General features: G+C 44.9%; 1 protein-coding gene across 1 annotated transcript in view; it reads right to left on the bottom strand.

The window, feature by feature from the left end:
* Positions 1-20558: 20558 nt before the first annotated feature.
* The window catches only part of REC114 (REC114 meiotic recombination protein), a 736723-nt gene continuing 730184 nt past the window's right edge, over positions 20559-27097 (bottom strand). Inside the window, exon 5 of the mRNA XM_086959934.1 lies at positions 20559-20654. Coding sequence (XP_086816060.1) covers positions 20559-20654 — 96 coding nt within the window. The remainder of the gene's footprint in view (positions 20655-27097) is intronic.

Below are 27097 nucleotides of genomic sequence, written 5' to 3'. Positions count from 1 at the left end.
GTTGTTGATACTGTCTGTTATATTTAGTGTTTAGTTATTTAGTTAGCATTGTCGTATTTATTTTGGTCGGGCGGTAAGGTCATGATCGGTGAGCACTAATTGGAAGATCCCTATGAGTGGGCGTCACCCATTACGGATGGGGGCGCTCGGGGGAGGTGGCCATTGGCCCCTCAACGGGGAGGCGGTCCCTTCTAAGGATGGGTCGCCGAAAGGAAAGGGAAGGCGGTCAAGGCCCCTTCATGGGTAGGAGGGGTTACAGCCCCCTCCTGGGGAATTTCCCGGGGCCAGGACGTCTGCGACGGCAGATGTGGTAAGTTGTGTGGGGTTTGGGGGGGGGTCTACGCTACCTTCTAGATACCTCACACGAGTCCTCGTACGACCTTTAAGTGGCGTCGAGTTTTATTGGGGCCCCCGTCAAGTCAAGGGAAATTGGTAGTTGCACTTGAGGTATGCCTCCGTGCCGCCCCTCTCAAGTGAGGGGGATATGTCTGGGTTAGGGATCTTGACACCGGTTACGACCTTGCCGTTGGCCCTTAAACGTTAGGATGTACAATTTCAAAAGTTAAGTAAATGTTTGGTAGGATGTTAGTTCGGCTAGGAGAACCTTTGTATTAGAGGATATGTTAAGGTTAGCCAAACATCACAATGTGGTAATGAAATTGTACATAATATGAAACTGTTGATTTAATGTTTTAATTTTGTTTCATATTTTAATAAATACGGCCCGGGAGGGTCACTCCCTCCCGTCTCCAAAAAACTTCAGAACTGTTTCCGGTTTCCCATCCTTGGGGATTGTGTTGAGAGGGGGTGGCGGGTATCTCAGCCATACTTAAGATGGCGGCCGCTTTTACACTGATTTGCGCGGCTCCTGTGAATATTAAGAACAGGTGTCTTTCATTTGCGGGCTATTTAAACGGGGCGTTTATGATCCCATTCTCGAACCACCTTTTCGAGGCTGCGACCGGGAGGCTTGGAGACATGAAGACTGTTAAAGTAAGTTGATCCTTGGGAGGGCATTTAAACTCTTAACGTTGTCTTGGTAGAAGTGCTATTTTAGCCTTCTCTCATTCTGGACTAAACTAAGTCCTTTGACTAATATAGAATGTTCCCCTTTGCTTTATTTGAAGTTTTAAAACAAGGGGTAATGTTGTACTTTGTCAGTTTTTATTATTCCAAACACATAACTTGTTATTTTGTACAGTTTAAAATAGGGAGCAGTAAACATTGCCTCCACCCATTTTTCGCCAAACCTTACCATCAACCACCCTTCAACTCTTATTGTCTTGTAGTGCCAATTAATGGGTTTAGATGCAGAGTATCTAGGTTAAATAGTAGCATGTTTATATATGCTTGTACATCTCGACTTCTACTCACTTGCATATTAATGTCAGATCTCAATTAGTGAACTCTATCATAAAATTGATCACTATTGATGGCATATGTATGATTATGCTAGGTTGCTCCATGCATTTAAATTAGCACCTACCTTTATTTTATCTTACCAGGGTGAATATTGATATCACCGCCTATGGATGCGAATTTTGGCATCTCATATCACTTCGTTATACAGCATTTGCAGAGAAACTTATTCTTCTATTTCTAAAAAACAAGGTATGTGTTGTATCTAGATATTTAATTCTGGACAAACCAACAATATATACATAAGGGCAAAACATGTTTACTTCACTTCCTTTTCTTTACAATAGGATTCCCTCTATTTACCTTCTGAAGACCAGGACTGTGTCTTACTGTTAAAAAAATCTTGAAATACATAATCCCTGACGTAAATCTGATAATAATTCGGTAAGAAATAGTTCTTTAATTCCAGTAAATTTAAGTATAAATAACAGAAGATCCTCCCCCCTCTCCAATCTCACTTATTAATGGTTTGCTAAAAAAATGTAATAAAAGGTTAAAACTGGCTTTTTACTAAAACCATCGACTTAAGATACACATAGCTCCCTGCCCTCTTAATTCCTTATAATATAAAATAGGTTGTAATATGTGTCACTTGTTTTTAATGAGAATGAATTGTTACTTGTGTCAGTAGGCCATGCTATCGGACCATGTAGTAACACATTTCTTTTATAAAAAAGATTGTCTGTTCCTCTTGCTTAGAATGTATAATAAACAGTTGGATTTTTTAATTGTATTATAGTAGTGTATAATATGTATATTTTGTATATTTGTTTATTGTAGCCCTGAATTAGTCCTTCGGACGAAACGCGTTGGCTACTTATGTGTGAAGATTTGGAATAAAGACAAGAAATGAGAACATTCCATGGCTTATTGCTAATTTCATTACTGTTACTAAACATTGTGTGGTGTGCTGTACCATTGTGTTGAATTGTATATAGTGCCTTGGCACTGACTTTGGAGGCCTAGGGGTATATGGTCTCTGGTTTCTGGCACCCACAAACAAAACTAGACCTAGATATAGAGATTATAGTGCAGTCAAGTCTCTTACCCTGTACCCCTTTCTTAGCATCTCTAATTGATCACCTCAGCCACTGATGTCAGTGTTTTAGCTGGGCAGGGGTCTAATGGAGAGCCAGATTTTAAATTCTTCATGATTTTCAGGGATTGATCTAATGTAATAGAAGGGAATTGGAGAAAGGTGGCAGTGGGTAGTGGTTTGACGTGGGGAGATAATGAGTTAGTCAGTGACTTAGTAGGCGGGTTGAGGGAAGTCTGTATATCGACTATCTTCCTGTGTAAGAAGTCTGCTATTTGGTGTGTCCAGACTTCAGAGACTTCACAATTGGATGCAGCTGCTGGCGGTGAGGTGAAGTGTTTGACAATTTTAAATATTTCCTTACTTATGTCAGAGAAGGGCATCAAAATGCTCTGGCTTGAAGCTTCGCCATTACGGAAGGTAGCAAAACCAGTTGGACAAATGGTGAACAACATGGAAATAAAATTAATCGGGACAACTGATGCCCACCTGACCCTCCGCCCCGGATCGGTAGATAATAATGGCTCCTTAAACAAATAGATCGCGTTGACAGGATTTTAGTCCCGTAATAAAATATTCGCCACAGGGTTATGGTCCCTCAGGTCATCCCACATAAGAAAATAAGTTACTCACCTGTAACTGTGGTTCTCCAGTATTGATATCTTCCATATATTTACATGCTTGAAACATTCCCTGTCCTCGAAGTGGGAGTTCCAAGTACATACAAAGCAGTAAGTAATGACCTTAACATTGAAGTTAATTGAGAAAAAACATTCACTTTAATAGCTCATCCTAGTCACTGGAATCGGCCCAAAGTCCAGTTAATCAGGTGACAGCACCCGTTAGAACCCTCACCACACAGGATCCAGGCGCTCAGATTTTCTAGCACAAGTGAGAAGTAAAAGTATGCCATAGCTTGGGAGCTTTTATGGGAAGGAGGGGGGATCGCATGTGAATATGAAAGATACCAATACTGGAGAACCACAGTTATTGTCAGCAGTAATACTGTAGAAAATATTCATAAATGCATATATGCATCAAAATAGATATCCTGTATCAAATATCTAATAATAGCTTAAACTCTACGTTATTCATATATATAAAAATAAATATACACACATAAATCTATATAAACATAAATATACTATAATGTTATGATGAACCATATAGGAAGCCGGAAAGTAAGAGGCTCACCCTATTGAAAGAAATTACAGAGAACCGCTTGTCTCACAGCTGCATCAGTGTTGTCTGCGGCTTCCAGACCGTAAGGCTGAGTATAAGTGTGCCTGCTAGACCAGGTTGCTGCTCTGCAGATCTGTTGTATGGGCACACGGGCAAAGAGGGCTGTTGAGGAGGAGACAGCTCTGGTAGAATGGCCTTCGCCACAGTAGATCACAGTCTGCCTGCTTGCTGATGGCAAAACTGTATGGCTGATGATATCCAACTTGCTATAGTCTGTTTTGTAACAGGGTATCATTTTCTGATGTTACCATGTGCCACAAAAAGCTGGTCTGACATGTGTATGCTGACAGTCTTTCAAATAGAAATAGACACATATTTTCAGATCCAGAGAATGTAAGGATTTCCCTGCTGGTGTTTGCAGATTTGGAAAAAAAAGTCTTTAAAATGACTGGCTCATTTAAATGAAGGTCCTATGGGAATTTAGGAATAAACGTTGGTTTAGTATGAATGATTACACAATACTCTGTGAATTGAAGGAAAGGCTGTTTAATAGTGAAAACGTGTATATCGCTTACTCGTCTGGCCAATGTAAGTGCAAGGTGAAGAGAAGTCTTCCATGAGCTGTATTTCAGCTCAGCCCATGGATGGGCTCAAAAGGTTTCTTCATTAATTGAAAAGACACAATGTTGAGGTGCCAAGGTAGTGGTGGCAGTTTTATTAACGGAAACATCCTAAATAATCTCTTAAGAAACATTTTTATTATTTTTAAGGGGCAGAGTGATGGAGGATGATTGTTTCCTCGAAATTCTGGATATTGTGACAAGGTGGACCTTTATAGAAGAATGAGAGGGACCAGATCTTGCCAAATGAAGGAGATAAGGAAGTATTTGCTCTGGTGGTGACTGGATAGGATGCATCTTGGCGTTTGAAAACCAATGACAAAATAATTTCCATTTGAGATTGTATGTCTTAGTTGTGGACTACTATTGCATTAGCAAGGTGATACCGGCAATCAGAAGGAATGGCTAAACCGGCAAACTCATTACATTCAGGAGCCAGGCCAATAATCAATGAGATATCAGATTGGGGTGATAGACCTGGCCCTGATGCATTGTCAAAAGGTTCAGTATTGGTCGCAATTGAATGAGTTTGCACCTAGAGAGAAGGAGGAGCGAATCTGCGAGAACATTGGATATACCTGCAACGTTTTCGCCTGTCAGATTTATATTGTGCAGGATTGCCCATGTCCATATTTGTTGAGGTTGCAGCAACAGTGGGGTTGATCTTGTTCCGCCCTATCACTTTAGGTGGTACGTGCTCGTAGTATTGTCCGTTCGAATTAACACCAAAGCCCCTGAAATCTTTGAAAGGAAAGACTTTACAGAAAGGTAGATGGCCCTTAGTTTCAACTGATTGATATGTAGAGACCTTTGTTGAGCGTCACATTTGCCCTTGACTGTCAAGCCCTGTAGATGTGCTCCCCAACCCTCGAGGGAGGAGTCTGTTTTAATTACATATTGCGGCAAGTCAATCAGGAATGAGTGGTCTATGGGACTTGCATCCACCATTGAAGAGTTTCCTTCATCCTTGATATGATTTGAATTGCATTGTCGAAGGAGCCGGAGTCCTGTAACCACTGGCTGTCCAGCTCCTCCTGTAGAGGCCTCATGCGGAATGCAGACAAAAAGCATTCCCAGCCGAGACTTGTACTTTCATACTGAAACAGACTTTCTTGCGAGGAGAATACATGCTAGATTGTGGATCTTCTTTTGTCTCTCCTGTGAAGCGTAGGCTTTTGCCTATAGGGTCTTGATAGTTGCTATAAAAAATGTTATGGCAATTGTGGGTATTAGAAGAGACTTTTGAAGGTTGATTGACAACTCTAGGGAATGGAATAGAGATAGGCAAATCTGTGTATGTCTGTTTGCCATTTATGAACTGTTCGCTTTTGTAAGGCAGTTGTCCGAATATGGGAATATTTGAACTCCTGCCTGTCGCAGATTAGCAGCAACCGGGGCTAATACCTTGGTAAATACTCAGGGTACTGAACGGAGGCCGAAAGGCAAGACTGAATTTATAATCTGCGCCAGCCAGCTTGAAGTGCAAAAATGTCCTGTGTTTGGGATGCAGAAATAGGCGTACTAAAGATCTGAGGACATTTTGTGATCTCCTCGTTTCAAGAGCTGTAGCGTCTTCTGAAGAGACAGTAAACAAAATGTTGGTTTCTTTAGGAATTTGTAGACCTGCCAAAGGTCCAAGATGGGGTGCCATTCTGATTTTTTTTCGTATAAGAAAGAACCTTGAATGCAATCCTGGCCATCTTTGCACTCTTGGAACCACTTTGATTGCTACCTTGCGCAATATGATGTTTATCTGAGACAGTAGTTCTGTTAGATGGGAAGGAGGAGGACCCTGAGGTGGTAAATTCGGAGAAATCTGTTGAAATGCCATTGTGTGCCTGTTGGTAACTATGCTTAGGACCCATCTGTCCATTGTTATCTTGGACCATTTGGGGAGGAAACAGAACATTTTTCCACCAACTTCTAGAGAAGAAGTGGGAGTTGTGGCCAACACTAGAAATTCATCACTGCTACTTAGAGGTGTCTCTACCTCTATGGTGTCTGTAGGAAGCGGAAGGTGACTGCTTGTAAAGCTGTTGATGCTGTTTTCCAGTGAAGTATCAGGATTGTCCCCAATAGGGTTGAAATTGTTTGTACTTACTGTAACCTCCACTAAAGGAAGAGGGGCTCCGGCCTCGAGCTCCATGAAAAGTCTGTTTTTCAAATTGCAGGGGTTTGTTGAGATATTGCTGTGTCTGTATCTTTCTTAATTGTCTGGAGGGCCTCGTAAATGTGTTAACCAACCAGGGATTTGCCATCATAAGAATCTGGTTTTGGCTAACTGATGAGGCAGGTATGAGAATTGTCGGGTGCCTTGCAGATATTTTCCAGCTTTGGTAGAACAGCTGGCCTGGAAGCCGGGGTTCTCATTACTTCAAGGCCTTCCTCCCATATAAAATCTACTATGGGAATGCAACAAACTTGTCCCTGGGTCTGTGCTTTAAAATCATATAAAAATAGTCAGTCTGCTTAATGACCATGGGGAGTTGAAATCACTTTGCTGCCCTTTCCATTAGAGTAAGAAAACCCCCTTTATCTTACCATGGAGAGTCTGCCAGAAGTGGGGGAGATGGCATTTGGATATGGTAATCCCATTGATTGGGAAGGGACACTTCCTCAAGTTCTCCTTCTTCTTTCTCATCGTCAGTAGTTTGTTGACCCTCTAAATTTGGCTGAGGAGTTGTTGGCGGTGAAGCTACCGGTAATGTTGGTCTAGACGACCTTACAATTGGAGATGATCTAGGAATTGAGGTTTGGGGAACTGAGGCAGGTGGTTCTAAGGGTGTGAATCTGCTGGAGTAATCCTCTACCATATGTTGTAAATTTGAAACTAAAGAAACAGGCATTTGAATAGCAGGTTCCTTCTTTTTATAATGTTGAGCAGGATCGTTATGCGCATAGTAATAATATTGATAGTCATCCTCCTCCTGGCATTTCATATGTAGGTCGAAAGGACTGTGTGTCACACCAAACATGCCCTCATTATCTGAACATTCTTCGTCTTCCTCTTCATAATCAAAAAGTTCCTCCGGAGGGCTAGGGGATACTTTACTTTGAGAAGTATGTACAGGTAATGTTATTTCCTGTGAAGATCTTTGCTTAGTCTGGGATACTGATGAAGTAAAAGTAGTCTCCTTGACTTTTTGTAACACTGTCGACATTAGCGTAGATGGATTTTGTTTTCCAGTCAAAAGTATTGCTGACGGGGTAGCCATCAACGGTGCACCCGCCGATGGTACAGTCTCTGACAAAATACCCGTCGACAGAGCACCCATCGACGGAGCATCCACTGATGAAACCTCCACAGACCTCTTGGGTGTCGTTGATTTTGTCGTTGTTGATGACCGTAGTTGCAGCTCTGCTGACGTAGATATTGGATCCGCCAACTGTACCACCGTCCACAACAGAATCTTGCATTTGAGGGCCATCGATGACTGTAATTGCGATGGGCAAACCATTGACGAGTCCTCTGACGATGGGCCTACCACCCATGAGGTTGCATCCATCATCATCATTTTGTATGTTTTCATCGATGCTTTCTTTTGACGATGTAGTCTTTGACACAGCAGGTCTCACCTTCACAGATAGTAAGGTCGACTGAGACGTTAAAGATGATATGATCAGCTTAGACGGCGAAGATGAGAAAGTTGACGTCAACGTATTTGCTGTGACAGAGGAGGCTAGTGCCGACGAGGGCTTCAACTAAGATTTATTCCACAAGATATCAGTCTTTAGTTTTTGAGGCGACAAAATCACCTCTGGTAGAGATTTTGAAGTATTTTTATTAACTTTAGTGGTGGCAGCAGAAGGAATAGAGGGCAATAAATGTCCTTTATGAGATGAAGAATCCTTCCTAGAGGTGGAAGGTTGGTCAGCAGCCGTAGAGGAATGGTGCTGCTTTTTTCCAACCTTAGAGGTCTATAGAGACACAACCTCCATATTACTTGCTCTCTTTTTTGAGGCGATAGTCTTGAGAGAGGTATAGCTGTCATCATCTGACAGAGGGATTTCCTTGGTTTTTAACTTTTGTAACCACATAAGAAGTCTGACCTCTCTGTCTCTCAAAGTCTTCTGTGAGAAAGTTCTACAAATTTTACAATCTCTCACATGGTGTTCAGGGTGAAGGCAGTAAAAGCAATTCTTGTGAGGATTGCCAATATCTAGTCTCAGCTAATCACAAGAATCACAGCGTCTAAAAAGAGATCTTTTATTTGTAGACATGTTGAGGAGCTGAAGTAAAGTTGAAATCACGCTGTTTTGAAGAAAACAAATTCTGTCAAGTAGGCCAGAAATAGTAAAACGGAGCAGAGCTCAGGTAGACTACCTTCACACGACGTGCAGTAGAACATCTGAGAGCCTAGAGCCTCTGTGATGGGGGCTCATTCTAATGACTAGGACAAGCTAATAAAGGGAATGTTTTTTCTCCATGAACTTCAATGTTAGGATCATTACTTACTGCTTTATAGGTAACATGGGGCTACAACTTCGACAACAAGGAATGTAATGTTATGTTATGTTACATACATTTATAATGCGCACAGATACTCATGAGTGTCCCGGCGCGAAGCCTAATGGGTATGGAAAGAGATTATCAGGAAAAGTGTATGTCTTTAATTTCCGTTTAAAAGCTACTGGGTCCTGAATGGACCGCAGGACGAGAGGAAGGGCATTCCAAGCAGTGGCAGCCTTCACAGCAAAGGAACTGCCACCTAGCCTCTGATACTTGAAGCGAGGGACCTGGGCAAGGCATAGGGACATGGAACGGAGGGCTCGCGAAGGAACATAAAAAAATAACTGTTTCTGCGGATAGAGAGAGCTGGACCCGTGAAGAGGAAGATTGGCCAGAACCAATGATTTAAATGTAACTCTATCCACCACGGGAAGCCAATAGAGGGATCGCAGCTGAAGGTGACCACTGTTCCTAGCCTAAATGCCCAATAGCAATCCGGCTGCCATATTCTGGACCACCTGTGGCCTTTTCAGCAGGTAGCCCGGAGCACCAACATAAAGGGCGTTGGCATAATCGAGCCGCAACAGAATCAGTGCGCACAGCAACCGGCCAGCTTCTTAATGTGTGTCGAGAAAGAGAGAGACTCATCGAACCCAACCCCCAAATATTTGACGGGCTTCCCTGTGGTGGAGGGCAGTGGAAGGTTAGGCGGCTACAGCTGCTCTCGGAAATTGGAAGGTAATTTACCAAATAGCAGGATCTCAGACTTCTGTTCATTACACTTGAGCTGTGCATCCGCCAGCCATTCAAAAATAGTAACTAAGAAATGTTGGACCAATGAAACAGAGTCCGCATCTGTGTCCCAGGTAAAGAGCAGCTGGGTATCGTCTGCGTAGGATATCACCTTGGCCCCCAGCTCCTCTGCCAAATATATCACTGGAGTGACATAGATATTAAAAAGGAGAGGGCTTAGGGAGGATCCCTGAGGGACTCCAGTTGTCACTAACTGAGGGGAAGAGGAAGACGGTGAAAGCCAGATCTTCTCGACCCGCTCCTCCAGGAAGGACCTAAGCCAACCCCAAACGGCCCGACACACCAATCCCGGCCAGTCGCGCTAAAAGAAGTGTCATGGAGATAGGCTTTGCCTTCACACTGTGTTAAGTTAGCATGAGCTTATTAGACGTTTAAACGCCATTTTTCCTTTCTGCTGCTTCTGCACACGGCACATATTGTTATTAATGCTTTGAGCCTAGTAGAATATTTTGCTTCACACAAGAATAATATGTTTTTCCTATAGTATCAGCTTTGCTTGGTAAGCTATGTCTGAACAGTGAGTGCCGAGGCCTTCAAGGTTATTTCAACACAGTGGTTGTTGTTCAGTCTGATCAGCGCACGTCCTAGACATAACACATATGCAGCTGTGGCCAAATCTGGTTTTGGCGCGTTTAATAATGCACTGCGCAGAGCATGCAAACACACTTGATGAATATTCGCATGCAGAGAGCTGGTGTAGAAGATGATGTGATCCCTTTCTACTAAGACCAGAGGTATGGGGCCGCCCTTCTAAAACCCAAAGAGACCTTCTTTAGATATAATATAATATACTAGCAAGGGAGAGGAAGACTGAGGCGTTATTTAGCCTTCTTCCCTTTAGCATTTAGACATGCTTTCTCCCTTTGTATTTTATGGAATAGTAACTATGCTGATAACCTTGTTGCTTATAATATGTTTGCTTGTATTAGCTAAGATACTGCGCCTGAGAAGACGGCATTAGGAATAAATATTTTAAACTTGCACATGTCTTCATTTACTCCTCGTTCTGGACTGGTATGTTAGTATAACAAAAGAGTGTTCATGTGTTCCAGTTACCTGAGGTGTTCTAAGTTCATGTTCTGGGTTGTCTAATCATTGGGGGTGAGGAAGAACCAATGAGACACTGATTGCTAGACTGGTAGGGGATTTTGGATACTAAGGTGAGTTTTGGCACACCCCAATTCACTGAGGTTCCAAGTCACTATGCACAGTTCTGTGTAAGAGCAGAATCCCTGCGACATGGCGCCCAACCGTTGGTGGTCTTATTACATGACACTCGAGTAGTGCTTCATTCAGTCCTTAACCCCTTCACTATTGTTTCCGGAAGACAGTGGTGTCGGACAAAACCTACCTATAGTTACATAGGTCTTTTCAAGCTTAAATCTTTTCAAACGGTTTCCTTTTGAATTAATACCCAGTTGTGCTACGGTGGTTTTAGGTGTACCTCTTTCTTACTGTTTCATTATGGCTGGCGTTGACATATCGCAGCATAGTCGTATTGCGGTCCGCAATCATTTGCAGGCTTATAACGTCGGATTAGATGGCATTGCAGTTATTATGGTGGTGAGTGCGGAAGTGGCTTACCCTTTCAAGATTTTCTACTCGTGGGTGACCTTCCCTGCTGTGAACGAGAATACTGGTGTGTTCGACACTTATACACCCACTGCTATGCCACAGGAATATGTTCCGTATAGGACACAGGAAGTTCCGGTTAATGCTTGGCAGCACCCAGTTTGGTTTAATGGCGCCCTACCCCCCAGCTTGTTAGTCACAAGGTTAGGTCCTTTGTCCATTCCAGGCGCTACCTGGCCTGTTTTGGCTGGATTTACACTGCATCCTCGACATGGAGCGGTTCAAATTGCAGATTTACGGCTGTTGCAAACGGTCGCAATTAGTGTAATTAGGTCGTTAGTACAATACATTACACGCAATCTCCCTTGCGGGCCCCAGGTGTTGCGGCACTTCCAGCCGGACCGAGAGGAATGAAGCTTAGTCCTGTCATGGTTAATGCAGTGATGGGCAAGCGCCCCCAGGATAAGGGGGCGCTTGCCCATCTGGCTTGCTGAGAAATTTGACCAGTTGGAAGCAGTATTTCCAAACACGACTTCCGTTGATAAACACAGGATTCTGACAATTAGTTTACCAAAAGACTTAATACCAGAAGCTGGTGACTGTGAGTCTTAGGGTAAGATTTTTGCGGCAATGTATACAAGGTGCTTCGGCACTCTGTCAATGACTGTCCTTCACTCGGTCATTAAGCGTGTTCAGGATGAGCGCGGACCCGAGGCAGCGGTTGAATTGGGTATGCGGCTGTGCGGCAGTTTTGACGTAGTTTCCGATCTTGTTCTTGCGAATGTCAAGGGGGATGCGGTAAGCTTTCAGGTGTCTAATGCTTTGCAGGCTGTTCCCGATGCAGATAAACCCTGTCAGTTACCGAGAATTATTACGGCGGCTTATAAGACCGTGGGCCGTAATAGTTTGGGTGTCAAGCCTTTCTCTACAAAAGAGAAAAAACAACCCCAAGGGCAGAAGTCTGAAACGGACGACCAGCCCAAGGCTAAAAAGCAAAATTGGCCGAAACAACAGAAACAGGGTAAACAACAGCAACAGAAACAAGGGTCACGTCCTGGATCACCAGTGCCTGCACCTACAGAACGTGTTTATGACTTGCGAGATCGCGCGACGATAAAATCACCTGATTGTTTTCAGGTTTCTGAACAGCGCTCTCCTCGTTCTTTTCAGGACTCATCGGCCTCATCGACCGGTGGTGGAGAAGGCGGCAGAGGTCAGGGTGGCCAGCAGGGACGCGACCAGCCCCGCCCAAAAGACAGTAAAGGCAAGCAGGACGATTCAACACCGAAAAGACCCCAGTTTCAGAAGAAGAAAGTTGCCGCTTTAACAGCGAGATATGCCACAGATAGTGAGAACGCAGCTTCGGAATCAGACATGGGCTCTGACATTGTTAGACAGCGCGGCGGAGATTACCATAGTGCGAGAGGCCCTGCGTCCACTACTGAAGGTGACAGCGACTGACCAATATGTTGTTGTGGAGACAGCTGATACCAGAGTAGCTCCCCCTGATAGACTTTATAAAACAGTCCTTTTAATTGAAGGTGACATACAACGTACCATAAAGGGGATATTTTGGGAAAATCTTACAACTACATATGACAATTTGTCAGCGGAGGTTGACTGGCCCCCACCTTTTGTTCTCGTGGCTCCGAGAAGGGAGGAGGTGATCCTCCCTAGTTTCGCGCACACAGTCTCGAAGGAGCATGCGCTGAATTTTGCAGAAGAGTGGGCTAAGGCACTTGCACTGGCTTTGTACCATACACTTTGTGGTTGGGATAAATTTTCCCCACACCACGAGATTCCCATGCGGTCTCTGCCACAGCCTCAACCTCAATATCCCATCCAACGTGTAGCTAAGGCTTCCGTTGCGGAAATCCTGGAACAATTGGAATATCAGGGCGTAATTGAAACTTGTGTGTCACCGATGAATAACCCTCTTTTCACTGTGACCAAGCCAGAAGGCTCATACCGTTTGGTTTTGGATTATCGGCATTTGAACTCGCATTGCCGTACCTGTGCAGCACAGAATACCCACGACTCTGCTCTAGTGGATGGTCTTGTGAGAAAACGTTTAAAACCACACTTGACATTTCCAACGGTTTTTCTGCCCACAATTTGGATGGTCTAAGTTCCCAATGGACCTGTTTTACCTGTGGCGGCAAACAACGCCAATTTAAATGCCTAGCAATGGCCTATAAGAATAGTCCAGGCATGTTTGCTGCCCGTATTGTCTCTCTCTTGGAGATAGTGGACACGGATGCGTGTTCGTGTGTGGATGACATATATCTCGCAGACGACGAGCTTTGGGCGTATCTGTGTCGCGTTGATCTCATAATTTGTTACTTTGCGGACTTTGGTTACAAATTCAACTTTACAAAGTCTCACATTGCAGAGTACACAGTGTTGTTCCTGGGCTACGAGCTCAACAATGAAGGTCGAGGATTGGCTCCTCACTTCTTGGAGAAGTGCACACAACTGCGCGCTCCGACAGATCTGAAAATATTACAGTCCTTGCTGGGATTTTTGAATTTCGGGCGTACTTATATTCTTGAATATGCCCAGCGTATCAAGCCTTTGTATACTTTGATGCAACCTACTTTTACCAAATCTTGCTGGCTGCCAGAACATTCAGTCATTTTGCAATCTTTGCAGGCTGATCTCCTTGAATCTATATTCTTACTGACTCGTGATAACCACACCATCCTGGTGATAAGAATCATCTCTGGGGCGGTGGGTTTCACTTACCTACCTTTTAACGAAGAAGACACAGTACCTATTGCTTACAAGTCACACTTGTACACTTCGGCAGAAATGCGGGTTTCCACTGTGGAAAAAGTTTTGACAGCAGTGCAAATGGCGATTCTCAAGGAACGTGTACTGTTGCAGGGAAAACGCATGTTGGTTGTTACCCCGTATCCTGCACTGGAGGCAGTGACGAAGGCCAGTGTACCAAATTCTAAAACTTTGCACCCACGGTGGATACAATGGGCAGCATCATAAGCATGGGCGAATTTTGCGAATCTCGCGTTCGCGAATTTTGCGGATTTGCGAACTCGCAATCCGGAAAAATCCGCGAATTCTCGCGAATTTGCGTTTTTTTTTGTGTTCGCGCGGGTTTCTGCCAGTTCGCGAGGGTTTTGTACAATTTCGCAAACGCTAACTTACCTGTCGGGTCGCAAGTTTTGCGAACTTGTTGTTTCTACGTGTCCAGCCTGTTTGGGACACTCTTCTTCATCACTGCCACCCTCTGTCACCACTGCCACTCTCTGACTACTCATGCCACCCTCTGGCCCACCCATGCCACCCTCTGTTTCATCACAGCACCCTCTGGTTGTCCAGTGTACATTATTGTGGCAAAGCAAAGCACACCTTCCCTGCCTCAAGTGACCTGAATTAATTTGGGGCTGATTAATGTGTCACAGAATATTTTTTTAGCTGGCACCTGCTTCCTTAGTGCTTCCTGATTAGTGATCTTTTGCACTTGCTAAGTGCTTTCATTGTTGCAAAATTAGTTACAACACCTGCCCTGCCTCAACTGACAATAATGAATTAGGGGCTGATTAATGTGTCACTGTTGGATTTGAACTTCCAGCCTGGCTCCTGCTTGTCTCCCTTAGCTGTAATTCAGGACCTTTGTGGCATATGTGTAACTATTCTGAGGGTCAGAGCAGGGTCACATAATAGTTGCAAGTAGGCAACTGAACTCTGGAGGGGCCCCTCAGGAAGCACTACAGGAAATGGCTACTAATGATGAGCTTGAACTTTTTAACCTTGTATGTAGTTTCAGTTTTGCTAAGATCGTATTTCTGCAATTTAGCGCTTATTCGCGGGGCGCGAAGTTGAACTGGGAAGCCGCGAACTCACGCGAACAGTGCGAGCAAGCCATAAAATCCGCTGCTCGCGGATTTGCGGATGTCACGTTCATTTGTGATACCTCCCTAAAGTCGCAGGAGTTTTTGCAGTATGAATTTGTTCATCCTGCGCCTTTGACTATGCGGCCTTTGGAGGATTTCCATTGTTTCAATTATACTGATGGTTCAGCGCAAGTTGCGCATGGGTCTAAGCAAGCATACGTCTCTGCTTGCGCCATTGAATGATGAATTCAAGTCCAGAGTCGTGCACACACAGACTTTAGGGGACTGTACTGCACAATTGGCAGAGCTTCGTGCTCTGATGCTTGCATTGGAGTACGCTGATCCTAGTGTGACAACTCTTATTGTGAGTGATTCTTACTACTGTGTCCAGTCTTACAACGAGAACCTGTTCTTTTGGATTCAGAATGATTTTCGTGATTCCAAGGGTAGCACAATAAAACATAAAATGATCTGTGGCTGAGCTTAAAGAGCAGTTGGCACTCGTGTATGTAATTCACACTCTTGGTCATCAGCGCGTAGGAGTCCAAGCTGTTGGCAATTCTTTGGCTGATGAGGCAGCGAAATCAGCAGTATTGACATATTGGGTTGCAGCAGTTACACGTTCCCAAAGTTAAGAGTGATGATGACATCTTGGCAGCCGTTGCTGCGACTGAAAAGGGAAGTAAATATCCTAAGAGGTTCCCTTCGAAGTATTCATACCACTTATGTCCTGATAAAGTTCCTTATGTGAAAATACCGGACGTTGGTGAAAGGTTGATTCCCAACGTGGACCGCAGGTCAGCACTGATTACAGCTGCCCATAAAGGTGTTGCGTCTGCGTATGCTAGCGTTTTGGCAACTGTATCTCAGTTACAACAACGTTTCTGGTGACGGGGGCTGTACAAACAGACGCGTGATTAAGTCCTTCGATGTGACATTTGCCAGCAGATTAAGCCTTTGACTGCTACGCGTCCGCCCCAGACACAGTTGTACATTTCTAATAAACCACTTGGATGTGCTTATTTAGATCACTGTGGTCCTTTTTCCTCTGATACTGCGTTTAAGTAAATCTTAGTAGCAGTTGATTCATGCACACGCTTTGTGTGGGTGTGGACACACCGCAGCGCTGATTCACGAACTGTCATAAGAGACTTGCGTGTCTTTGTAGGGATTTTTGCTTGTGGTACCTTCCCTTGGGATCAGGGTCCGGCTTTCGCCTCTAGGGCGTATAAAGATGCCATGACTTTGTTGGGGTCCAAGTCAAGTTTTCGTCTCGATACAGACCTGAGGGTAATAGGGTTGTGGAACGAATGAACCGAGATTTTAAGCAGTCTTTGACAGCTAGAGTTATAGGCACTGGCAGGAACTGGCTGGCCCACCTCAATAGCGTGCAGCGTGCTCCTAATAATCTCCCTAGAAGGTCTCTGGGTGGGCGGACCCCATACAAAATGCTCTTTGGTATCAAGATGTTCATACCAGACCTTGACGGTCTAGACCAGGCGGCTGTTACTGCCTCCTTTGACGTAGATGAACATTGCAATGTTTTACGGGATCTACAAAAGACGAGAGACAGTCTTGCAAAGGAACACTTGCCCTCCACCTCAGATGATGCTTTGCAGATCCGGGTAGTTGGCTGGCTACCCCAAGTTGGTGAACTGGTTCGAGAGACGATCAAAAACAAGAAAGAATTTGGTCCCTCCTATCGAGCTCCTGTTCCGGTGCTTGGCGTGAAGGGCACAAGAACAGTAATTTTACCACCACTTCCAGGTCGTAAGGAAAACAGGTATATCTCTATTGACAATGTCAAAATACACAGAGTGGCCAAATCTTCTTAGTATGACACCGGCGGTCTCATGTCCTTCGATTTTGAGAAATTCTGTTTTGGCCCCGGCTTCTAATCCAATGTCTGATGTTGCCCTAGAGATGCCTGCAATTTCTAGTCCTTTATTGAGTACACTGCCTGGTACTCAACTTGATGAAACTGACTACATTTATCCAACTGACTTATCAATGCCTGATTTGCAAACTCGCCAGACTACAGAATCCAGATTTTGATTTGACACTGATTCACACACGTCGAAGAAGCCTTTCAAAATTGCTGTTTTGGAAAGACTGTTTAAAAAACATTTTTAAATTCCCCCTTGGACCTACATTTGGTTGGTGCTTTTTTCGATTTACCTTTTTATGTCAATTGACACAGACGCCGCCGCCCGTAACTTCAGTAAGTGGATCGACGACTGCGCCAACACTCTGGCCCTGCTCAAGAACCCCTCCATCAAGCACCCCAGCAAGAAAGCCGCCTGGTTCACTGAAGAAATCCAGAACTCCAAATGTACATGCAGGAAGCTGGAGAAGAAATGGCTCTACGACCACACACCAGACAGCCACGCAGCCCGTAAGGATGCCATCCGCAGACATCACCAGCTCATCAGAACAGCCAAGAGCCAGCCTGGATAACAACACGCACGACAGCAAAGAGCTTTTCAACATTGTGAAGGAACTCTCCAACCCCAGCGCCAACACCAATTACATCCCGCCCTCGCAAGAACTGTGCAACTCACTGGCCACCTTCTTCCATCACAAGATCGCTGACAGCTTCAACACCTTGTCCACCCCAACCGCAACAGATCCCACCACGAACGCCACTTGCACCAACCAGCTGGCCTCCTGGTAGTACGTCAACAACGACGATACCCGCAAGGTCATGAACTCCGTCCACTCAGGATCCCCGACAGACACCTGCCCACATCACGCCTTCAACAAAGCTGACGCAACCATCGCACCCCAACTACGGAAGGTCATCAACGTCTCCTTCAAAACAGCGACTTTCCAGGAAAGCTGGAAACACGCCGAAATCAACGCCCTCCTCAAGAAGCCCAAGGCGGACCCCAAAGACCTCAAGAACTTCCGGACCATCTCCCTGCTTCCCTTCCCGGCGAAGGTCATCGAGAAAATCGCCAACATGCAGCTGACCCGCCACCTCGAGGACAACAACATCCTAGACCCATCCCAGTCCGGATTCAGACAAAACAACAGCACCGAGACAACCCTCAACGCAGCCACAGACGACATCAGGCGCCAACTAGATAACGGCGAAACTTCAGCCCTCCTCCTCCTGGACCTGTCAGCCGCCTTTGACACGGTCTGCCACCGCACACTAAGGACAAGCCTCCAAGAGGCCGGAATCCAGAAGAAGGCCCTGGACTGGACCACGTCCTTCCTCTCCGGCAGAGCCCAGAGAGTCCGCCTCCCACCCTTCCGATCCAAAGCCACTGACATCATCTGCGGCGTACACCAGGGCTCATCCCTCAGCCCGACCCTACTCAACGTCTACATGGCGGCCCCTTGCGCAAGTGGCCCGCCAGCACAACTTGAACATCATCCCCTACGTCGACACCCAGCTCATCCTCTCCCTCACCAAGGACCCGCACACCGCCAAAACCAACCTTCACGAGGGAATGAAGTCCGTCGCCGAGTGAATGAGGAGCAGCTGCCTGAAACTAAACTCGGACAAAATGGAAGTCCTCATCCTCGGCCCCACCCCCTCCGCCTGGGACGACTCCTGGTGGCGGACCACACTGGGAACAGCTCCAACACCCACGGACCACGCACGCAACCTAGGATTCATCCTCAACTGCTCTCTCTCCATGTAAAAGCAGGTCAACGCCATCTCCTCCTCCTGCTACAACACCCTCCGCATGCTTCGCAGGATCTACAAGTGGATCCCGACCGAAACCAGAAGAACGGTGACCCAAGTCGTCGTCAGCAGCAGGCTGGACTACGGCAATGCACTCTACGCAGGAATCCCGGCCAAACACCTGCGACAACTACAACGCATCCAAAATGCCTCCTCCCGACTGATACTCAACGTCCCCCGCCGCAGCCACATCACCTCCCACCTAAGAGACCTGCACTGGCTCCCGTTCAACAAGAGGATCACCTTCAAACTACTCACCCACGCACACAAAGCACTCCACAACACCGGACCAGCCTACCTGAAAAGCAGACTCAACCTGTACACCCCCGCCACCTCCGCTCCGCCAGCCTCGCCATCACTGTCGTCCCGTGCATCCAACAAACAACCTCCGGCGGCAGATCCTTCTCCTCCCTCGCCGCCAAGACCTGGAACACCCTCCCCACCCATCTGCAGCAGACCCAAGACCTGCTCACCTTCAGAAAGCTCCTTAAGACCTGGCTCTTGGAGCAGTAGCAGCAGCCCCTCCCCTCAGCGCCTTGAGACCCTCACGGGTAAGTAGTGCACTTTACAAGTTCATTGATTGATTGATAGTGCCAATAAAATCAACAGTTAAGCACAGTTGGGATCCCACCATTCTAGCTACCCAACCACCCCACAACCTCCTCCAGTTCCACAACCTGTGTTTACTCCCTGGTTCTTCCTTGTTAGGAGTTGATCTACATTGTAACCCCAAGGCTCAAGCTAAAACTTCACTGGGGAGAGGATGTGGCCCATCGGCTAGACTGCCGAGTTTGGTGCTGGAAACCAAAGTTCGAGCCTCGGGGTCACTTTCACATCCTGTGATTCTGGGCAAATCACTTCGGGCATATCAACATGGCCCAGAGTTAAAATTATCGCTTGCTGTAGCGTCCGTTTTCGGACGAAAAGCAGTGATAACTTTAACACCCTATTAGCATGGACACACTAACGAATCCATGCTTCTTCGCCCATTTGATTTGTGTCTCGCCTCGCAACGCTAATGAGATGCGAGGTAGGCGTGCCCGTCTGAAATACTTTGACAATCTACGCTCACTCAGCTTCTCCATATTTACAAGGGCATTGCTAACCTGACTAGCGACATAAAAAGTTTTTTCGCCATTTTCTTACCTCTGCTTTTTTGTTGACTATGCAATATCTATCATGGGAGGTGGATTATCATCCTGAGCCCACATCTCCCTATTTACTATTTTCTTCCCTAACGCTGTTCCTTATCTTAGTGGTTCTTATTGCCGCTATTGGCCGGATTTCTATTGCCTCGGCGATGCGCCTTGTTAATAGTGCGCTGACCGGGCAATAGGTTCCGGCGATAGAGGGCGTTAGGATTTGTCACGCTAAAAGCGGTCAGCGATAAATATCGCTTCTGCTTGTTGATATGCCCCTTAATCTCCCCGTGCCTGAATGTCCTTGTGTAACGTAACCAGTGCTCATGTAAAGTGCTCCAATACCTTCGGGTCGAGTTCGCGCTATATAAATCTGCATTTAAAAGAAAAAAATATATGTTATCCTGTGGACGTGAATCCCACATCATCATAAGTATCCTTCCCCCCTACTTTGTCTCTAAGGGGACCACAACGCCACCCTCTTCTGGACTCTTTGATAAGTCATTAATTTTAAATAAAGACCTTTGATGATCAGTCTTTGGTGGGATTTTAACCATTTCTGGTTGGAATTCTGATTGCCCTGCCTCTTCCTTTTTTTGTTTTGTATTTGAAAGATTGCAGTAAAAATTGATCAAAAAACTAGTCAAGCATACCTGCCTTGGTAAACAGCGTCGCCTCAAACATTGCTCATTGGTTTGCCTCAAAAACTGAGATGGAGTAGCTCAGAAGCCTAATGTGAAAATGGTGTGGTGGTAAACATTATAAAGGTTGTTGCGCTAAGGTGATACCTGTGCAAGCTGCATCACAGACATCCTTCCTCCTGAGGCACTGGACTTCGATAGAACGCTGCTACGCACTTCAGTATGACTGGTCTAGAAAAAAAAAGAGAAAACAACGTAAGGGCATTCATTTTTCTCATTGCTAGAATGCAATGTGCAGTTGATATCTGTATGCTCGTGTTTCCTTAACCGAAAGAAGATTCTGGCAGTTTGATCGTTCTATGCAGGTATTTCAAACCTTTTCAGTGCAATGAAGTCAGCTTATTACGAAAGATCTACCCCCACATGCATCAAGGTAGGCGTTTGCGATTCCTTAATTGCGATTATTAAGGAATCGCAAATATGGAATCGCAAAAGCCTATGCATGTAGGAATCACAAAAAAATGGTGATTCCTACAAATTCCATAATTGCGACTCGCAAATTGTGAGTCACAATTAAGGAATGGCTCCCCATTCATTCCTATACAGGCCCATAGGAATGAATGGGAGATTGCATGTGCAATTTACGAGTACCAATAGGTGCTCGCAAATTGCGCATGCAATTTCAAGGGTGTCAAAATGACACTCTGTTGCACCCCTGATATAGTGATGTGCATCCATGTTGTGCACACACATGCCCAAGGGCATGTGTGTGCGCAACATGAAACTTTGAAAAATGCACTGAAGTGCATTTTTCAAAGTATTTTGCAAATTACCATCAAGTACAACTTCATGGTAATATGCGCCCCCTATTAGCGAAATCTCTATTCTAAAGAAGTTCTTGCATTGCATTTAAGGAATCGCAAATTGCGATTCCTTAAATGCCATTGCTATTTGAGAAATCGCAAATAATTGTGAATTCCCAAATTGCGAGTGCCTTGAACATTGATGCATCGCAAATGCCCATTTTGCAAGCGCAAGTGGCAGATTTTTGCGAATCGCACCGTTTGCACTCGCAAAAATGGTTGATGCATGTGCCTGCTAATACGTGGAGATCTGGTTGTTTATTTTATATCCTTATTCAAAAACTGAGTAGGTAGATGACCATTTTCCAAACATTTCTTCTAATGTACTCTATATGCTGTCTCCATGAATACGTTTGGACAGTCTGCGAAAGAAGGGCATAAGTTGACCCTCCCAGTGCAGGGTTTCATAGCAAGAGTTTGGCCTCATTTTTTTCGGACGAGCATACTCTTAGCTGTTGTCATCTGCTTACTCTATGTAACACAGGTGCAGTCATCTAATAGTATGTTCTATCACAAAAGCACTTTGGGCAGATTTACAAGAAACTGATGCATCTGTATAGATGCGCCAGTTTCCCTGCGCCTGCGTTAAAAAGCCTTGCACCACCATAAATGCGCCGTATTTACAATACAGCGCACTATGGCGCAAGGATTGACAGATGCGCCAGAAATTCTGATGCATCTGTTGGAGAAAAAGTCACGCATTGCTGGAATTGTGTCACAAGCACGACGCAACTCTAGCAATGTGTGTTGCGGCCTATTCCCATTACACTGTGTCACCCCTTACACCTGCTTCACACAGGCGTATGGTTTTGACGCAGTGGCGTCCTAAAAGTCACACAGTGAAATCTTGTAGATTTCACTGCATCACTTTTATGAGGCTTTCCTTCGTGGGAACGCCTACCCTGCATACATTAAAACTAACGAAGGTATAATGTCACCCGGCGCTTTACAATGTTGTAAATTTGCCGCATTTGTTATGCTGCCGTTGTGTCACTAAAGTGACGCATCTACCTAGATGCTTCACTTTGTAAATATAACGCAAAATTGCTAATTTTTTACACTGAGGTAAAGTTACGCAACAGCAGCGTAAAAGTGACACAAGGGGCTTGTAAATCTGCCCTTCAGTCGCATATTTATGAGGCATTGCGTCACTTTTACACCAACGGTGCCCCACTTTTTGTGATTCACCAGCAGTGTAAAAAATGCGCCATGTTGCGTCATATTTACAATGTGACGCATCTAGATAGATGCGTCACTTTGTAAACCCCTGCGCCACATTATACCTGCACCAGGTATAATGTATGCAGGGGGGGGCGTTCCAACGCAAGACAGGGTTGTAGAAGTGACACAGTGAAATCTATGAGATTTCACTGCGCCACTTCTAGGACCCAAATGCGTCAATGACGCAGGCTAATTTAACAATCGACTTGCCCATGTGTAATGACCTATTGCTAGAGTTGCGTCACTTTTGTACACACTTCAGCAATGCATAATTTTTGCGCCTACAGATACGTCAGAAATACTGACGTATCTGTAAGTCCTTGCGCCATGATGCATCTAACTGTAAATATGACACATCATTGGATATCGCAAAAAGGGCGCAATGAAAAGTGACGCATCGCTGTTTTCTTGCAGCGATGCATCACTTTTCATAAATGAGGGCAAGTGCTGCATCTCTGCAAGAAAACAGCGATGCATCAATTTTCATTGTGCCCTCTTTGACACACCAATGATGCGTCATATTTACAGTATGACGCATCATGGCGCAAGGAGTTACAGATACAACATTATATCTGACGTAGCTGTATGTGCAAGAATGACGCATCGGTGGAGTGTGACACAAAAGTGACGCAACTCCAGCAATAGGTCATTACACATGGGCAAGTCCCATGTTAAATGTGCCTGCGTCAGTCTTACGCTTGCCATGAGGCAGGTGTAAGATATTGATGCTATTGCGTCCTAGAAGTGGCGCAGTGAAATATCATAGATTTCTCTGAGTTACTTCTACGACCCTTTCTTGCGTCGGAACACCCCCCCTGCATACATCATACCTGGCACAGGCATAATATTACGCAGGGCTTTACAAAGTGACGCATCTACCTAGATGCGTCAGTTTGTAAATGTGACGCAACATGGCACATTTTTTACGCTGCTGGTGCATCACAAAAGGTGCCGCACTGGTGGCATAAAAATTACGCAAGGCTTCATAAATAAGGCCCTAAGGGCTAGATGTAGGTAGAATAGATTTACCGATTTTAAATTACCGAATTTTACCGATTCGGTAATTGAAAATCGGCAAATCTATGGTGTCGACATGTAGGTATTCCAGATGTGCTGGAATACCGAATCGGATGATTTCGGTATTTACTGATTCGGTAAATACTGAATCGGTAATGCCCATTCATTCCTATGGGCTTTGAAGCCCATAGGAATGAATGGGCATTACCGAATCGGTATTTACGAATCGGTAAATACCGATTTACACAAGGGTGCAGGGGGTGTCACTTTGACACCCTCTGGCACCCCCCAAACAGGCTCGGGTGCCATGTGGCAGGCATACATGCCCTAAGGGCAGGTCTGCCTGTCACATGGCATAGGTGTGCATGCACACATGTGCATGCACACCGGAATCGGTATTTTACCATCAAATTGGATTTGATGGTAAAATACCGATTCGTTAAGGCTCCTGGGACTCTGAAGAGTCCCACCTACATATGGGTGACTCAGAATCGGTAAATTTACCGATTTTTTATTTTACCGAATCGGTAAAATTACCGAATCGGTAATTTTACCGATTCGGTAAAATAATGCCCCCTACATACTATTCACCTATTTACCGATCGGTAACGGCCGAAAATACCGATTTCCGGCCGTTACCGACCGACCTACATCGGGCCCCAGATCTTTTGTCTTCTGTGGATCTCCAGTGGATCGCAACTGGAAACCATGGACCCAACCTAACCATTTTCTATAATTAAACACCTTAAAGCAATATAAAAAACACAGAAACAAGTGTTCATCAAGCAAAACCAATTTATGATAAATTTTATTAAATTTATAAATCAAAACATGCCAAAATAAACATTTTAATAGGAAGGTTGGAGCGTTTAAACAATGTAGTTTCATTTCTGAAAGAGAGAGTGATATGCTGTTTGCTAGCGTATCGCTTGTCCCTTTTTGCTCCAATTCAAACTCTGGATCATATTGACAAGGGAATGGCGAAGTTTGGCGTTAAGAAACATTGCTAACGCCACGCACCACCATTCTGAAAAACACAGTGATGCGCCATATTCACAAAGAGTGCTGCACACTCCAACGTTTCCACTGGTGCTAAATCTAGCTGCCTTTGCGCCAACGCAGGCCCCCTTGCACCATAGTACAAGGATGTCTGCATGGGGGGAATGATTATATATGTGCAGGAAGGTGACCCTTCCTGCACATAAACAATCCAGAATGGTGATTTGTTACACCTATGTGTGCTGCATTGTGCAGCACACAGAAGTTGCAAATCATCATTTTTTTAAATTATATTTATGTGCAGGAAGGGACACCTTTCTACACATGAACAATCATTCATGGCGATTTGCTGTTTCTATGTGTGCTTTGTGCAGTACACATACAAACAGCAAAAATGATGAGAAATTAAGTATTCTTCTCTTTTTATTATGTTAACTAGAAGACCATCCCGACGTTGTCCGGGTATGAATTGCTGCCGGCCAGTAGTATATTGTTTTGTAGGATTTTGTTTTGATAGCATTTCTTATCTGTGACAGGCCTGTGAAACGCTCCGATTCACAGTGCACTGCTGATGCACTTAAGAGTGCGCGTTCAGTAGTGTGTGAACTAAAGTTTCCCTACTTTATTTTTCCTTGCAATATTACATAGCGCGAACTCGACAACATGGCATGAGCATAATTTACATTACAGAAGAACACATTCATTTGTGGTAGGCACGGGGAGACAAAGCGATTTGCCTGGAATCACAGGATGTTGAGCTGATGCCGATATTGGAACGTAGCTCCACAGCTCTAAAGTTCGCAATTCTAGAACTTGTGGCGGGAGGTGTGTCTAAAAGTGTATGTCGGTGCTGGCCATCAATGAGAGAGACCTGTGCCACCAATGTGCTTACCGGGGGAGGGTAATCACCCATTATTCCGCAACTTTCTTTCTGCATACCATCACTCCGCATACTTTCATTACGAAAGTACCATGACTCGGCAATGCCATTATAACGCATGGCATTACATTTTATATGCCTTTACCACGCATACATTTACAACGAAATTCGTTGTTAACCCCTTCAGCGCGGCGCAAATTTTCGCGCTGTGCTGAAGGTTCTAATGAGCCTATCGGCTCATGACGGAACGGTTCCGTCATGAGCACAGCTCAACCGACGCTCATGACGGAACCGTTCCGTCATGAGCATGGAAGGGGTTAATGCATGAATGGTAAAAGCATGTTTTTTTTTGTAATGGTTGGATAAGGTAAGTATGGGTATAGAGGTATATGTTTTGGGGTACTGAGGTATAGGTTTTGGGGTGTTTTAGGTTTGGGTTTTGGGGTATAGGGGTATTTTTAGGGTTCAGGGGTAGGTTTGGGTTTAGGGGTACAGGGGTATTTTAAGGGTTCAGCGGTAGGTTTGGTTTTTGGGGTACAGGGTTATTTATAGGGTTCAGGGTTTAGTTTGGGTTTGGAGTACAGGGGTATTTTTGGGGTTTAGGGATAGGTTTGGGTTTTGGGGTACATGGTATATTTATAGGGTTAAGATGGGTTAGTGTTTATGGGTGTTGGGGTATTTTAAGGAGTTAGGGTGGGTTATGATTATGGGGTGCAGGGGTATTTAAAGGGAGCAGGGTGGGATTAGCAGACGATATGAGACATGGCATGAAGGGCAGAACGTACCACACGCCCCCAGCGTTTGTCACGCCCACAGCACAACGTTGACACGCCCACAACCGACTACTTTGCTGGCACGGTTCTTTTACCTTTTAAATGTATATGGTGGACGTCTGCATAGCCTATGTCCTTCTACTGTAACTGTCCTTTCCAACGCTGTATTGGGTGTTGTGATTGGTGCTGTGGTTCCTGAGATTACCCGCCTCAAAGGTTTGGGCTCTCTCTTTATTATATTAGTATGGATACCAGGTTTTCCCTGGTCTTAATTTTGGTGCTGCTTTCTATTCACACCACCCTTGTAAATAGGGAGCAGCGTCAAAATCAATGGGTGTTGTGGCTGAACGCCCACCGCAACCCATTGCACGCCCCTTTCACACTAAGTGAAACATGAAAGGGGCCCTTACTTACAAGGCGGTGTTAAGCCACGTAAAGTAGCTTAACAACACCTTGTAAATAAGGCCGATGGGTTTATTGCCACAGGAACGTCATAAAAAGTGACGTTCTTGTGGTGAAAGGTACTTGTAAATATGCCCCTCTATTTTTGTCGGCGTAAACCAGTGCTTCATATGAGGTCACCACTATTCCATACTTGATTCCCTTTCCTGTCCTTGCACTGCTCCTACAAATCAGGATAAGAATACCAACTTCATTTTTAGCATACAATTTTAAATTCCTGTACAATTACAGAGCGTTTTAGCATTTGGAATGTAGCTTTTTTATGTATATACACTTTGTTAATCTATTTAATTTTCCAAACAGTGGCATACCCCCTAGTAGGGTTTGCGGATCTCCAGGGTTCCAATCACCAGAGTTTCAGAATCACTGTTCTATCACATGGGTCATACCTGGGGTAAAATATTACATTAACTGACATGACAAGGGTGGGGGCTGAGGAGCTGCATCCAGGCACATAAC

The sequence above is a fragment of the Lissotriton vulgaris genome, chromosome 2_2 (genome assembly GCF_964263255.1).
Source record: "Lissotriton vulgaris chromosome 2_2, aLisVul1.2, whole genome shotgun sequence".
NCBI lineage: Eukaryota > Metazoa > Chordata > Amphibia > Caudata > Salamandridae > Lissotriton > Lissotriton vulgaris.
Note: the sequence above shows the minus strand (reverse complement) of the source record. Positions and strands in the feature narration are given on the sequence as shown.